This window comes from Chroicocephalus ridibundus, chromosome 4 (genome assembly GCF_963924245.1).
Source record: "Chroicocephalus ridibundus chromosome 4, bChrRid1.1, whole genome shotgun sequence".
In the NCBI taxonomy this organism is placed as follows: Eukaryota; Metazoa; Chordata; class Aves; order Charadriiformes; family Laridae; genus Chroicocephalus; species Chroicocephalus ridibundus.
The window spans coordinates 13,390,610-13,407,592 of record NC_086287.1 but is presented as its reverse complement, the minus strand read 5'-3'; the positions used below and the strand labels follow the sequence as shown (position 1 = coordinate 13,407,592).

General features: G+C 42.1%; 1 protein-coding gene across 1 annotated transcript; it reads right to left on the bottom strand.

The window, feature by feature from the left end:
* Positions 1 to 3: 3 nt before the first annotated feature.
* TMEM9B (TMEM9 domain family member B) lies at positions 4 to 12,600 on the bottom strand. Its single transcript, XM_063332636.1, has 5 exons — positions 12,411 to 12,600; positions 9,787 to 9,878; positions 5,981 to 6,089; positions 5,037 to 5,171; positions 4 to 1,181 (listed from the first exon to the last, which is right to left on the bottom strand). The coding sequence occupies exons 1-5, from the start codon at positions 12,492 to 12,494 to the stop codon at positions 1,026 to 1,028; spliced, it is 576 nt and encodes a 191-aa protein (XP_063188706.1). The 5' UTR covers positions 12,495 to 12,600; the 3' UTR covers positions 4 to 1,025.
* Positions 12,601 to 16,983: the final 4,383 nt, after the last annotated feature.

Below are 16,983 nucleotides of genomic sequence, written 5' to 3'. Positions count from 1 at the left end.
ACATCTGTTTTTCAAAAATCAGTTTTATCTTTAATTGTTACATTCCAAAGGGGATATATGAAAGTTAGTCATCTGGTAACTGTATACCTCTTAAGAGAGACGAGTACAGAATCACAGATAAAAAAAATACACCTAACTCCCAAGATGACCGGTGCTAGAGAAAGTATGTGCCTTACACCATCAACCCAGACAAATGCAGGAAGATTTTTTTATAATAAATATTTCATCATATACTAACTCCTGAGACTTTACCCATGAAAAGAAAGGGAGAAGATTTTTTTTTTTAAGAGATATCATACACATACAATATATTAAGCTATTAAAGCAAAATAGAACAAAATGCCAACACTGTCTTGATATGCACTGCATTTGAGTTTATCTACATCACAGTACTTTAAGTATGCAGCTCAAAGAGTCAGTGTCCATTTAAGTTCTTCCTTAAATCTGCAAACATCACTTTACATACAAGCATCTTGAAAGTATGAGTGCAAGAAACCAAATGATGAATACAGCCAATCAGGATTTCATTGTCCGATATGAAAACTACACCGCGAGATTCAGATTCCCAGTACCTAGCATTAGTCAGCAGAAAATCCAAGTATATTTACAAAAGGTCTTTACATAAAGTGATTAGTGAGTTGTAAGTAATTACTGTGTTCCCAGGTACTTTTTAACCACATAAATAGTAGAGAGAAATATATAGTTAAAAATCACCATAAAGTCACAACTGTAAATAAGGTACCACAGTGGCAACCCAGGATATTTTAGGGTTGGTTTTCTTTTCAGTTTTGTTAGTAAAAGCCACTTGAAAATGTAAAGATTTTAGCTTTTGGTTAACTAATCTTTTTAAGTTGCTTCCACTCCAGTACATTCCTTCAAAGTTCAAATACTTTTTCTTTATTTTTTTTAAATCAGTAAAGAACCATTCAAGAAAATGCTTCTGAATTGGCAAGATCAGGAAGACGTAAGTCTGCTCTTTCAATTAGTCCACTTTACTTCCCTGGAGTTATTTTACCGAGACACAATTAACTCAGCACAACATGACGGTCAAAGACAGATTTGCGTTGCTCTTGGACCTGCAACTTCCAACGCTGCTGGGCATATTCTACTTTGTTCAATACATTGGCGCGGCTCCGAGATCGAGCCAGCACATCATGAGCGTTTGCAAAAGGCTGGTGATCCTGGAATGGCAAAAATCGTTAGTTAGATTTCAACAATTCCACTGAGCTACTACATTAAAGTCTTTTTTGTTGTTACATTCCAAAGGATGGGGGGGGAGGCTGTGTGGGTTTTCTGTTTTGGGATTGTTTTTTTGGGGTTGTTTGTTTGTTTTCAAGGTAAACAAGCTGTTTCAATGAGCTGGTCAGTAATAATAACCAAGCAAGTTTTTTAAGTTAGAACTGTACTTCAGTTTCTCATTCAAAGTAACTTCCACAGGTTTCCCAAACAGACCAAACTTCATTGTACTGTCAAACAATTATCTGCTACCCAGAGACATCATGGTGAGCTACAAGACCAGAACCACAGTCCTGCATCCATTAGTAGGTGGTGGGACAGAAGCCTACAACAGACCCAGGCACTAGGGGTCTCCTGTTATTGTTGTGAACGCAATTCCCTTTAAAACTGAATTAAAGAGTCGGTTCTCTGCCAGCTCCTGGCCATTTACCGTCAGGCAGTTCAGGATGTTCACACACAGCTTCTATATAAAACCAACACACTCTGATGTTTACCAAACTAAACCTATTGTACCCAGTTTGCTAAAAGCAAAGTGTCAATACAGCTGTTTAAGTGACAAAGCCCAACAATAACTGAGGTCTTGTTTAATATTTACTCTGTTTGTTTTCTAACAGTTCCTGCAAAGCTTTATTTTCTTCTAGTAAATATCACCAAGTTATAAACAGTAAGAGTTGGAACTAAGCTTCTTATTTGGCTGTCAAACTGTTTTGGACAAAGTCATGTTGCTAAATCTATGTCAGAAAGCACCAATGCATAACAAAAAATAATGTAATTATGTCCTGTATTAAATAACTGTCTTTTTTCTATGTCTACAGTTTATATTCCTTTTTTTTCTCCCCCAGAACACTTTAAGACATTTACATTAATGGATACTTTATTTGTGACATAATTCTGCATAGAACAGCTCAAAAATCATTCTTAGTAGTACAGAGATTACCATTAATGATATCCATTGAAGCGATGCCTACAAGTCCCAAAGCCACACATGAGCCTCACCAGGCTAAGAAATATACTAATAGAGAACAAGAGGCAATCCCTGACCCAAAGAGCTATAATCTCACCAAAAAGGGTTATGCAGTTCTAGACATACCTAGAATGGGAAGTTAACAGGTGACAAATCACTTCATTCACAGGGAAACAAAAATCACAATAGCAACACGTTTCTACCATAAAATAGATGGTGTAAGGGAGTGCAGAGGACAAGCTGGATGGTACCGGCTTTCCTGATAAACAACAATCTCAGCTCAAAGGCTAGCTACCATCAATTTCTACATAGACAACAAGGGGGGAAAAAATTTAAGAGGAGAAAGTTCTATTGAAATGGCTTACATTCATCAGTTGCCACTGCAATCAACGGGCAACAAGAAAGAGCAAACATACTGGCTTGAAATTCAGCAACAAAAATCAATGCACACAGCGCTTCCAAAGTGTGACGAGGATCAATACCTCAAGAACTTGCAAGAGGGAAGGCAAGGGTGGGGATAAGTCATGAGGGACCTTAAATTATTTCACGTTTACTGTCACAGAAGGAGGATAAACAGGAAAGGAACAACATGAACTAAGCAAGGACCTGAAGTGCTTTATGTGCCAAGCACTACTGCAGATATAAATAGTAGTGACTCCACAAGCACAGGTGAGGTTCACAGTAACAGTTACAGCAAAACATGAAATTGGTTAAGATGGATCCAAAATTAAAGGTAAATTCATTCTGCAGTTAACCTGAGCTCTGCCACAGGATTTATTTCATTTCTTCCACCTACACCAGATTCTAACTCAGATTTGGAGGTATAAATATAATTTATATAAGCTATAAAATAAATATAATTTGTCTGAGGTACAGTATACCAGACAAGTTCATTTAATTGAAGAAGGAAACTGCCCAATTTGCTGGGTCATTCAAATCCCTCCTTTACCCAAAAAAAAAAAAAAGAGACACAAAACCAAACGCAAAAACCACAACCATAGAAGCGACTCAGAAAATGGGAAAACCTTAAGATGTTAATACAAACACATTTGGAATATATCTCCACGTAATACACACAGAAGTGCAGAAACACTGGGCCACAGTAGCTATAGTATACCTCTGTCTGAAGAACCTTAATTCCAGACAAAGTTAGCTCAAACTTGGGTAACAATCACGTATTTTTGTTGTGAAGTCAAGGCAAATAAAGAAGGCACAGCTGATAAAAGCTATTACCTAGGAAAATGCTTGATTTTTAATATTTAATATTTCCCCCTGCAGAACAGAAACACCTTTTTAAGTCAAGATGGCTGATGCGGCCACTTATTACAAAAAAAATAGCAGAACTAAAGAATGTGTCCTTCCTCAGTTTACTGGGAATAAGTTGTCACACCAAAAAACAACAGTGAGAAACTGAGTGCAACTCACATTAAAATCTGCCGCTACAGAGCATAATGAAGCATAGCATTGACCACTTTTGATATCTTCAGATCTATGAAGCCCTGAAGCAACAGGCAGTCAGAACTACAGGGCTTTTAAACACCGTTTAAGAAGTGTTGCTATCATAATTTTGTTTCACCAAGAACAAACTTACTTATATCCTATTAACGTCCTTTTTAATTTGAAGGAACAATGAAAATATTCTTAACAACTCTATTGTAAGACACTAATAAATGTTGTAAATCTTTTTGACTAGCTCCCATTTACTTCAACAGTAATAAAGCGCTCATGTCTGCTGAAAGGCTTAGGTTAAGCAGACAGCAATCTTCCCCTTCCATACTCTGGATTTGGTTTCAGAAATTCTTTTTAAGGTTATGCCACACCTGAAGCATACTTTATCGGTAAAAGCAGTGCTGCTTGAGGGCTCAACACAGAAAGTATATTGACACTGAGGCTTCAGAACTGTGTTATCAGTTTGTGTGGTTCGACGCTGACACTTAACCACCAAATCAGCTGCCATTTTAGAAAACTTTCCTCACGTTACTTTATGATGATAGTTCTCGCAGGCATGCAGATTCACCAGATGCAGAACCATAGTCCATATTTTTATGCTATTCTAAGTGCCCCTTCAATACACAGATGACCTCCTCCCACCAACCAGTATTCCTTATCCACTCTGATCAGGTACTCAAGTGTCTCACTCTTTCCAGCACAAGGTTTCATAAGGTCTTACGTTCCCTTCCTCTAACAGTACTGAAGACAATTTTGCTGCGTTTTAATTTGAAGTAAAAAAACACTGCATTGGAGACTGGGAAGGTCACTAATGACAGAAAACAGAATCACTAATGGACAGCTCCCCTTCTCCTCCCAAAAAAGGCTGTTCTGACTTGTTTGAATATACTGTCATATTCTTGTTTCTAGCTGTAATACTATGAAATTATTTCAGCATCGATTGGTGTTGATCATAATAATTTCTTCTTGAATTTTTAGCATCAGCAATAGAAGATGCGACCCCTCTACTTTCTTTTTGTAGAGAGAAATCTAAGCAGTAAGCAATCTGCATAAATGTGATCGCTAGCAAGCAAGATCATTAACACTTAAGAATTTGTACCTCCTATATATGCTTACCTTCATCCCTAATCTGTTTCCTCTCTGAGAAAATAATCTGTGTCTAGAGCTGGGATAGCTGAAGCAATCCTCATCTTACTACTTTCTAGCCCAGTGAAAAATGAAAAAGTGGCTTCACAGACGTCATCATACAGCTTTCTCTTCCTCTCCCTTCAGGAAAGGCATTTACACTGCCTAGTGAAAAAAGCTGCTTATCTCAAATAGTTATTTAACAACTAACCATCCCAATCTTTACGTTAACCCAAGTACACAAGCACTCTGGTAAACTCACCCCAATGTCTTCATCACTTTGAATGAGCTGTGAATGTCCAAAGAGACGCCTCTTCAGTATAGGTTCCACCAGTGTAAGGTACACCATGTACAGAAGAAGTAGGCCCAAAATAGACAGGTATATGATGATTGTAACCTACACAATGCAAGCATAGTTTATGTCAGAATTGTGATATTGCCCCACAATCTCCCAGCAGGCAGCAAGGACCAAAAGATGAGTACATGCAAAGTTCATGATGAGCCTGTCAGTGCTTGGTAGTGTCACTAGATGACTCAAAACCCACTAAAAGAGAAAAAAAACCAAATGACGACCTGGTATTAAAAGGGCTTGGGGCAGACAGATGTTGGCTTGAAACAGTTTCTTTCTCTTAGTGAAGTCTTGCTAAAAATTTTGTGCTACCCCTCTTAAAACAACTTGATGTGTGTTACAACAAGAAAAGATGCACTACACGGTCTATTCACCCCAGCCTGGGGCTCAATGGCTCCAGTAGGATAAGAATATGAAGAATATAAAAATCATCTGTTAGAGCAAATATGGATGATTTTGCTCTTTTTAGCTTGCCAACATACAAAGAAAATTTATAGTAAGCAGGTAAAAGACAGCTGAATAATGAGAGACCCTCTAAAATAACAAAAACACAAAGTCCAAAGCTGACAAATTGCCCTAGAACATTCAGCATTTCAGCAAGGTGTAAAGCTTAATCTCAAAAGCAGAGATCCTTGGAGATCCTTCAATAAAGGATCTCAAACCCACTCCTTCAGCTATAGCTTGATGCCATTGTTACTATTCAAGATAAATTGTGAGCAGCTATCATGAAGAAGAGTCAGATCTTAGGCTGCTTTTGAAAAATTTTCTCTTTAACAAGAATATTTCTTTAAAAGATAAGACATATTTACTAATCAGTTGAAGTATTTAGTATATGCCAACAGAATCGCACTGTTTACCTTAATTGTGACAGAGCTTCTCTCTTCATATTTGCATTCGCAACGTAAACAGTATGCTTCTACATCAGGTCCAGGGACAGGCATAGGCTCAACCACGTGAAGACAATCACTGAAGAAACACAGAAACTGCCCAGTCAGCTCTGAGCTGGTTTTAGCTTACCTATTCTACAATGAATGCAGACCCCAGCTGCATGAGCTGAGAAGGCACCTTTGCTTAAAGTTCAGCTGTTCTAAATTACAACTATCCAAGATTAAAAAAAATAATAATAAATCACTACTCCACAACTACTTTTCTTAAAGAAGAAATTCAGCTATTGACAAGCTGCTAAACAAGTTTTAAGATCCTTCTAACTCAATACAATGTTTCCGTTTTTCAGTGCAAGTATTAAAGCTGCTAGCATAACAAGTCCAAGGATTTGAGTATCAGCACATATGTATCATTTGACACTGACATCATGGATGAAAGTAAATTCCAGCTATACACTTCTTTCTCCATCATACTCAGAAAGGCCTTAGTCTGTCCTTCCATTATCTGAAGGGAGATTAACCTCTCTTTGGTGTTCACGAACAGAAGTTCTTTTTTCTTGCCATTACAAGTTACAGGAGTTAAAGAAAAAAAAATAAAAGTAGTCAGATTGGCTGTTTCTATAAGCATCAAGACAGCGAACAAACAGCATTCAGTTTTCAGCACTGGACTCAGATGTGAAAGTATAATTTGACTTAAAAGATTACAAAATATATATCAGTCCGATGCCAAAAAGCATGCTTGACAGTCTTATGGGCACTCTACACCACAGCACTAAAATCCAGCTGCCATGGGACAACTGCTTCCACCAATAACTTAGGTAATTTTGGTCTTTTTGCTGAATACGGTTGGTTGTTCAGATTTCACATCCAGGGTCCCTGTAGAGCACTGATGGAACAAAAAATCCTATTTTGCTTTTATGCTGGTTAACTCAACGTTAGCTAGAAAGTTAGCAACAGTCAGAAGCAGGTAATGAAATAAAACACACGATGTGACAGCAGCAGTCTAGGATTCAACACTCTACTGGGCTAGATTACAACACTGCGAACACATGGCCAGACACCAGCTCAGCTCTTCTGTTTTCTTCATATTTCTTCTTCATAACTAAAACTACTGAGCGTCAAGTCACATCCTCTGGAGGGGAGCGAAAGGCTTATTTTTTGCATTTATTTGAAAGCAGAATTACATTCTCCTCTGTGGCGGAGTGCAGCATTCAAGCAACAAAATCAAAAATAAGTGCAAGTTATAATCTAAGCAATTTCTGTTCATATGATTGAAAGCTCGCATCAACACACTGGGCAAGTACAGTAGAAAGCTTGTATGTAGCTTAAGTACAGTAGGAAGCCCGTTACTGTGAACGCATCAAATATTAATATCAGCATTTTATTTTTTTTTTTCTCCATTTCAGTGTTTCAAGTTGCTGGGAAATGTAAAACCTATCAGAACCTTAGAATTCTGATGATGTGTTTCCTTGAACTGCAATTCCATGACAATTTTAGAGGAAAACATAAAAAAGGCTGATCCTTTTCTAAACAATGCTCCCACTCAACTGCCTCCACATTACCACCTTCTCCTTCAGGCCCACAGTAACAGTACCAAGGAAGCAGTTCTTCCAAGGCAAGCTAGGCTAGTCAGAAGGGCAGCTTCTGCACAGACGGATTTCCAGTTCATTCAGCTTGCAGACAGGGTGTCCTCCCTCTCTCCACGTCCATGACTACCACTGCAGTCAGCCTCTGTACATGAAATACCAATGCTTTCAAAGTACAAAATACAAACGCTGACACTTTCTAAGTAGGTTATTTAACCCTGTAGGTGCTTAGGCATGACTACGCTTGCCTAACACATTGTCCCTCAGGATGGGATTGCCTGCAATCATTCCAAGCCTGAGCCCAGAAGGGTGAATGCTTGTATTGGCACCAAAGCGCCCCAGCCCACATTGATGTTAACATAACACGCTGTTTGCCAGTCTGAAGCTGAAGAACAGACCACTCCAACTGAAAGAACTGAAACATTTAAATGAGAATATCATGAAGCACATTACAGACCCAACATTAAAAATTAATTTTTCATTTTATGTCTGGACAAGCCAGCAGTAAGTGGTCATTATACTGTACATAATTCATAAAGACACTAAAAATTGATCTGGCTTTTGTCTCACAAGCGCCTGATCTAAATACCTAAAGCATGGTGTACATCAGCCAGTTCTATTCAATAAGTCACTTGCAGAAGCCAAACTAAAGCACTAAATTTTGCAATTTTATTGCACATGAACTAGCAATGAAGCCTTTTAGAAGCAGCAAGACAACACCTCAAACAGAAGATCAAAGCCATAAAACGTTCCCAGATGATACTTAAGAAAAGATCTCAACAAAATGAGATTTAAGATAGAAAAATAGATTTTTGAGATTCCATATGCATCGGTATCTGTCATCATAAAAATCAGTCCAGCCTTCAAATCTAATTTTTCCTTCAATCAGTACCAGTGTTGATTTAAAAGAAAACAGGGTCCCTTCTGCTAGTAAGACACACACTAAGCAATAACCACTGAAAAAAAAAAAAATAAATCCATTTTCATTTGCAAAGCAGTAATGAACAATACAACCAGTAACACTGCTACTCTGAAATGCCTACTGCAGCTGGAATTCTCCCAGTATGTTTCATCACTGCAACTTAATTTGTCATAGGAGGACTAATGTTGTTAAGTTAATCATGTGGGACAAAAACAGTAATTTCCATTGGGCAGTACATTTTACATTCATTAGTTTAGATCGAAATTTACAGTGTTGTTTCTCACAGTTCTCCTGTAAGCAGTTTAGTAAACCATGGCACAGCTCTACACATATCTGTATCGCTAATTTTATTCCTATAATTATTTTCATGGGCCTACTCAGGGGCATGAAATCATCATAATCAAGATGCCAACATGCTGCTATTAGTCAGACTGAAAAGCCTTTTATAAATTCTTAATGTCACTGAAGAATATCAAGAAGTATATCACATTTTATAGGGTGGCCCAAGAATCTCTGAGCACCTCCGACATCAACGCAGCTCCAAAACATGGTGTTTCACTTGTATGATACCCATAGACAATGATACTCAAGGTGAACTTACACAAGGGAGCTACTCCAATGTAACAAATCACTGTCCTCTCCCTTTATTCCCCAAACCCTCATCCCTGGCCATGCACATGAGTCCTCAGCTTGGAAAGGAGTCTGACAAATGCCATAGCTGGCCTAAGCAATACAATAGAGTACATTGCTGGGGCAGAGATGCAAAACCTCTCTTTCTGGAAAAATGAGTTCTTAGATATCTCAGGCCATCTCATATAATTGCACTCTCTCGCTGCAATTCTGACAAACAGAAACCTCCAGAAACAATAGTCTCTAAATGATACAATAGGTTTCAACAGTAGAGGAACAGAAGACAACACTCCCAAGTCCTAGTTCCACAGCCATGCTCCCTTGCCTTTATGCCATTCCAAATCACTGATTTCAAATTACAACATCCTCTTCTCTTCTACTACTTACAAGTCTAAATAAGTAACTAAACATGCAAGCAAGCAAACCAACCAAAACAGAAGACAGGGCAAAAACTACGGATTTCAAGCCTTGTTCCCTGCTATAGCTGAATTCTGGAGTACTTTTAAAAGAAAAGTTCCACTAAGTTTTGAGAAAGATGTAATTTCTCCTGGCACCACCATGGGAAATTCACATATAATCACTATGGAACAAGTCTTTAACCAGTAAGACTCATTATAATTTTTTATGCCATACACACTCACCAGTCTTTTTGTGAAACATTTTTGTTGTAAATATGGCCTGAATGGTCTTTGTAAGGAGGGCAGATGCATTTACATCGGACATCCTCAGAATTCTGTGAAGTAAACAACATGCATAGAACAAATCATCATCAGTAATCGTAACGGGATACAGAAAGCACTCTTCACATAATACATGAAATATTTAATGCAAACTACTTGCGACTATCTTTGAATAGTCTTACTAAGGATTTCCTTCAAGCTTAAGAACAACCCTTCAAAATTACTAAGCAAGCAGAGCAATTTATCAAGTAACACTATTATTTTAGACAGCAAATGCATTCTTCATGAGAAAAATCTGGAGTCTGAGCTCACTATTCTTCTTAAGAAATAACACACATTCACAAGTTATTGATGTTGCTATATTCAACTATTCAATTTATGAGAACAGATATATAACAAACAAAATGATGAGCTTAAAACAAATGAAAGAATATTAACCACAAATGGAAGCTGGCAAAGAAACCTCTGTGGATAATTCTGTCCTCCCTGGCCTTAATGGAAAAAGCTTTGGAAGGAAAACTATTAGGGGCACAAGTACAACCTTTGGTTCTCCTGTCTTAAACAGCAGCAGGGTACTGTGAGGTAGAGAAAAAAGTACAAAATTGGAATTCAAAACGAACGCAAAGTAAATGTGAAAAATGACGGAAACTTGTAAAAGCAAGTTTTAGAGAAACAAATTAAAGTCTGCATAAGCAACAAGAGGCACTGCAGAAAGAAGTGAGGAGAATTAACTGTTATGGACAATGAGAAAGAAGTAGCACCCAATATTAACCTTTAGACCACTACTGGGAAAAATGGCATTTCAGAAAAAGAACACCTTGTATAGTATAAGGATAATTCCTTCCTTTGCCAAATTAAACAAGAACTGAAAAACCTATAGAGAGAACAAAGACGGTCTGCAAAGGGTTATAGAGGAAAGCATTCTCAAACCCAAGTCAGAGTAACCTATTTGAGCAAATGGTAAGAGACAAACATGGCTTATCTAAAGTTCAAGGCAATTTCTAATGGCATTACAAAAGAACGTCTTAAGAAGTACTGGTAATAAACTTCCACACTGAACAATCAGGTCAGAGAAACACTAAGTGGGTATAGGTCAGTTGGAAAACCTTGACTGCACTACATACCAAGTCACTTCTGGCCTCACCGTAGAAAAGTCACATATAGATGATTATCATTAAAAAGGAGAAAATTCAGACACGCAGGTACTTTGACAATAGGAAAGACTTTTGGTATTAGGAGACATGACATTCTCAGTTAGTCACAGAGACACTAAAATTATAGTCCCAACTATTAACACAGAAGGACCAACAGCAGACACCCAACCCAGGTGTAAAGCAGCAGGAGCCGGCACAGCCACCACAGAGCCAGCAAGAAGAGCTCACCCAGCAAGCAGAACACTGCACACAAGGTGAGGCCAGTCACAGGGCAGACCCCAACACCAGCCCAGGCAGCCACAAGAACCGTAGAATGGTTCAGGATGGAAGGGCCCTTAAAGATCATCTAGTTCTGACCCCCCTGCCATGGGCAGGGACACCTCCCACTAGACCAGGCTGCTCAAAGCCCCATCCAGCCTGGCCTTGAACACTTCCAGGGATGAGGCATCCACAACTTCTCTGGGCAACCTGTTCCACTATCTCACCACCCTCACAGTAAAGAAATTCTTCCTAATATTTATCTATATTCCTAATCTACCCTCTTGGAGTTTAAAACCATTACCCCTTGTCCTGTCACTACACTCCCTGATAAAGAGTCCTTCCCCGTCTTTCCTGTAGCCCTCTTTAAGTACTGGAAGGTTGCTATAAGGCCTCCTCAGAGCCTTCTCTTCTCCAGGCTGAACAATCCCAACTCTCTCAACCTGTCTTCATAGCAGAGGTGCTCCAGCCCTCTATCATCTTTGTGACCCTCCTCTGGAATCACTCCAACAGGTCCATGTTCTTCTTATGTCGGAGGGCCCCAGAGCTGGACCCAGCACCCCAGGTGGGGTCTCAGGAGAGTGGAGTAGAGGGGCAGAATCACCTCCCTCGACCTGCTGGCCACACTTCTTTTGATGCAGCCCAGGACGCAGTTGGCTTTCTGGGCTGCGAGCGCACGTTGCCAGCTCCTGTTGAGCTTCTCACCCACCAACACCCCCATGCCCTTCTCCTCAGGGCTGCTCTCCATCCATTCTCCGCACAGCCTGTATCTGGGCTTGGGATTGCCCCAACAGTAGCAGCTTCACCCCAGCAAGGCCCTCTCAGTGAATCCGCGACCGCCACTTGTAGTTTCGCGTGACGGCGTCCCCGGTCACCACCTCAAAACGACACAAATTGCTTCAAACGCCGGTGCCGACGCCACACAGACGGGGCCGGCTCTTCCCGGCTGCCCCGCCGGAGCCGCCGGCCGCTCCTCGGGCCGGCGGGCGGGCAGCGGTGCAGGACAGTACCCGGCCCAAACCACCCGCTCCGGTCTCCACCTAAAGCAGGCCGAGGCGGCGGCAGGGGGCCGCCGAGCGGCCGCCGGGGCGGGGGACGGGAGGGCCCCGGTACCGGGAAGGGGGTCGGGGGAGCACCACAGCGATCCGTTCCCCCCCACTCCGCCCCGCTCACCTTGGCCCCAGCGCCCAGCCCCGCCAGAGCGGCGAACGCCAGCAGCGAGCAAAGGCGCGCCCAGCCTCCGCAGCGGGCCGCCATGTCGGGCCCCGACCGCTTATCGCCGCCGCGCCGCCGCCGGCCCTCCAGCGCCCGCCGCCATCACTTCCGCCTTCCGCCCGCCTCACGTGAGGCGGCGTCCGGCCGCGATGGCGGCCCCTGCGGGGACGGCGGCGCCGCCGGGTAGTTCCGGGGGGAGGCGGCGTGTCGGAGCGTACCGGCCGGCCCTCGGTGGGGTCCGCGGGCGGGGGGCGCTGCGACAGGCCTGAGCTGCGGCCGGGACGGGATTTCGGCCGAACGGCCGCCGTGCGGGGCGCAGCGCCGGCTGCCCCGAGGGGTGCGAGCGCCCGGCGGCGGCGGGCCCGGCGCGCCCGGCAGCCGCCTGTCCCTCCCTTCATGTTGGCGGCATCCCGAGCCGGCGGGATCCCCTCAGTATAGAGTCACAGAAGGGTTCGGGTGGGAAGGGACCTTAAAGATCATCCAGCTCCAACCCCCTGCCATGGGCAGGGACACCTCCCACCGTACCAAGCTGCTCAAAGCCTCATCCAGCCTGGCCTTGAACACCTCCAGGGATGGGGCATCCACAACTTCTCTGGGCAACCTGTGACAGTGCCTCACCACCCTCACAGTAAAGAATTTCTTCCTGATACCTCATCTAAATCTCCCCTCTTTCAGTTTAAAACCGTTACCCCTCATCCTATCACTACATGCCCTTGTAAAAAATCCCTCTCCAGCCTTCTTTTAGGCCCCCTTCAGATACTGTAAACTGCTATAAGGTCTCCCCGGAGCCCTATAACACAGCAGGGAGCGTACAAGAGCAAGCGAAGGAGCCATTTGGCACAGGCCAGCAAAGACAGTAGCCTTTTCCAAGTGCTTGCTCACCGCGGGGTGGTCTTCCAGAAGAAAAACAGAAAAATTGATTAAATTTGGTAAGCAGTAAGTTGGTAATTGGTAAATTAAATTGAAATTGATTAAAAGTGGTAATAAGTAGCACTCCAGATGAGACATTCATGTTGCAGGTAGGCCAGTTTTGTATAAATCTTGATACTTTTTATAGACAGAGAGGCAGATGTTTCTCTGAGAAAATATCACTAACGTCCAGCAGCGTTGCCTGTTTGCAGTGTGGTTGTTCGTTATCGCCACCCAAGAGCAGCGTTCACCTTTCAGAGGGCAGCCAGCCTTGGTGAGAAGCAGTGTTTCCAGACGCCGCCCCGCGAGAGCTGGCAGATCACACATTTTTCCAAGTTTTCCCTGCTTGGGTAGGAACCCACAAACCTGACGGATGGTGCCGGGGCTGGGCCCAACCTGGCCCGTCCATGGGAGCCGGTGCTGAGTGAGTGCTCCAGCCCAGCCAGCAAAACTGCTTGGACTCATTTCAGCGCCTCTGGCACACTCCACACTGCAACAGCAGGCTGCGTGACTCAGACCACTTGTTCCCTCTCCTCTGTTTTATACCTGATGTCTGTCTTATATCCATTTTCTGTCCTAAACTGCTAAGTAGTGACACTCCATCATGAAAAGCTGCTCTGTTCCCTCGCTGCTTCCCCAGCCCCTAGTTAGTAGCTGTAATCTCATTGGAACCAAAATAATCCTTTGGATATAGCATACTTTTCAGTTGTGATATTACGCTTTGTTATAATATGGTGAGTTGCGTAATGCTACCAGTGCATCAGACATCTCAGTAAAGGAGCTCGAGTTACTATGGAAACACAAAACACCTTTATTTAAAATTCAGGGAAAATTGCCAGCAGAGTATAATAAGCATACATCAGGTTTCAGCCTCAGCCAAACAATTTGTCTGTTTAATGACTGTATCTGCAATGAAAGTGTTTTGAAGCGTGAAGGTGGCTCTGTGTCTTCCTCACCACCCACGCTCATAGTCTGCGATGGGCGAATTGACTGCTGAGTTGAAAAACATGCTGAATCTTTAGAAAAACATGGATTGAGTTTTGAGCTGAAGTAAATAACATGCTGTTTCAGAGGCATCACTGCATTTGGAACAGCTCAGCATACGAAAAGTTTTCTAATAGATAGACTGAGAGGCTAATTTTCTTACACACTCAAGGAGTTCTAATACACAGGTGATAAACACACTTTCTTTTAGATGGCTGGAATGGCCTTTGGGACCTTCAGGCCCAGTCTTGGAGCTTCCTCAAATCCAGGGACACCAAAAAAAAAGAAACAGGAGCTTGTGAGCCACAGGCTCCTGGTGCTGTGGGAGGTAAAGATTACTTCTTCCAATGGTTGAACTCGATGATCTGAAAGGTCCCTTCCAACCTAGACGATTCTATGATTCTGTTCTTCCCCTAGAAAACAGTAAGCAGTGATTTAGTAAGCAAAACTGCTGGATGAACTATTAAACAAAACTAAACTACTGGAAGTTTTTATCTTAACATTTAGATTTTTTAGGTTTTTTTTAAATTTATTTGTCAGCACACTAGTATCAGAAGCAATACTGTTAAACCACATGAAAAAATAAATCAACAAAAAACAAGGAAAAAAGTTTAAAAATGCAAAGGAAAGGTGATCTTAAGGAAGAAAAAAATGATTAGATGGTTGCCCTGACCACAACAACCCTATTTCGAGCTGCTCTTCAACTATTTGATCTTACAGAAGGCCTGAAGATGGGTTTCATCTTCAAAAGAGCTCTGGAAGATTTATCTGTGGAGTTGGAGCTTTAGGGGCATGCAGCTTAGTCCTTACTGGACCAACCCTCTTCAAGTTAATGGAGCTGAGCTCTCACTTCTAATTTGATTTTTTAAAATAATATCAAATGTACTTTAATAGCAAGATTTATTCTGAGAGTTGTAACCACCCACTGGCCTCTCTAAGCTAAACCTTGTGCTTTGCTCTCAGTGCACTGTGTTGAATTCAAAATGAGCTTTTTATAATTTTGTGGCTTCTGTCATACTTGTCTCCATCATCAAGACTCACACAATCAGCCACCCCACCCCCCCACTGAGAGCTGCTGGCAGTCCCTTTGATCATTCTGAGGCTCCAGGGGTGGAAAAATCCTGGCCCCATCCCACAGAGGGGGTGAGCTGTGGGGTGCAGCAAACCCCCGGTGGCCACTGGGGCACAGCCTGAGCAGGGCTTTTGGGAACAAAAGGCAAGACTCTGCAACGAAAGACACAGCGCAAGCATCTCCAGGGGTGGGGGGGGAGGGTGGGGGAGCCGCTCCAGGGGTGTATTTTTCTGCTCAGTCATCTTATAAAAATAGGTTATAAAGAGCTTTATATTTCCAGGTGCTATACATGCAGAGTGGGCTTCTGCTTTTCCTTTGCTGTTGCAGGAGCCTTCCCAAAGTTGCATCGTCCCTGTAGCCGACAGTGCACTAGGCCGTGTCTGTGCTCCTCCTTACTGTGCTGCACTGATTCACATCTGAATAAGAGTATTTTAAAACCTGTAAAATAACTTTATGCACTAAGTGGTAATAACATCAGACTCTACTGTGCTGTGTTAAGCAATTTGTGTAGGGTTTCTTCGCGCTCTGCAGTTGAATGGGCATTCATCGACACACAGTGGATGTTCCTCAGGGCAGGTAGGGTAGAGAGTATTTACCATAATTTTAATCATCTGCCATATGATTATTTTTTACTAATGCAAATTACCATCTTTTTATGTCAGTTCAGCCTATTCACATTCAGAACTTGCCTGCTTCCCTTCCTTTTCTCAGCTGAGAAAATCTTTTCATTATCAACAATGACATGAGAGAAAAATCTGAAGGGATTATGTAAATAAGTAATTGAATCAGCACTTCTGCAGTCATTGCCAACATGAAAGCAATGTGACATGTGCACAGAAAGAAAAACAGAGTAAATACACATTCTCTTTTGTCTATTCCCTGTGTTCAGTTAAAAAATTAAAATGATGGCAGCAGTTGTTATTACAGCAGCCTTTATTTAGCAAAGAAGTGTGGGAAGCAATTAATTACAATGTCAATTGCTCTAGGCTAATGAGAAATTCACCTTTCAGCAGATCGGTCATCAGCATCCATTTGAATACGTTCTGTCACTGGTACTGCATCCCTTAAAATAAACAGCGCGGTTTTGTCTCATGAGTTTCTGTTTTGGGCCAAAACCCCAGTGGCTGTGTTCAGGTCTAGCTGGTGTTCTGGCCTCATGGGCTTTGGTGTCTGGAGAATGCAAAGAGAAATCGATGCCAGGGGGCTGGATGGGGTACAAGGTTTACAATAAAAGCAAGCTTTCTGTATATCGTTCATCTCAGAGACCCATTACATTACAGTAATGCAAAGTAATGGCTGGTGGCTTCCTTCCATAAGCGAGGCATTATTTTGCAATCTGCTGTCAGAAGTTACGTAAAGCATTTCACAACATAAATATATGTATCTGGAAAGGACAAGCTGGACAAACTGTTTACCTCCGTATTTCTATATCTGTATTGATATTTACGATATGAAGCAAATGGAGGGACGTGCTGAAAGAGCTCTGCATCTATTTTATCTTTCTGTCTCAGTGAATCCACTCTTGACTTTTCTGCGGGCTGTAAGAGTTCAAGGTCCCTCTCTGTT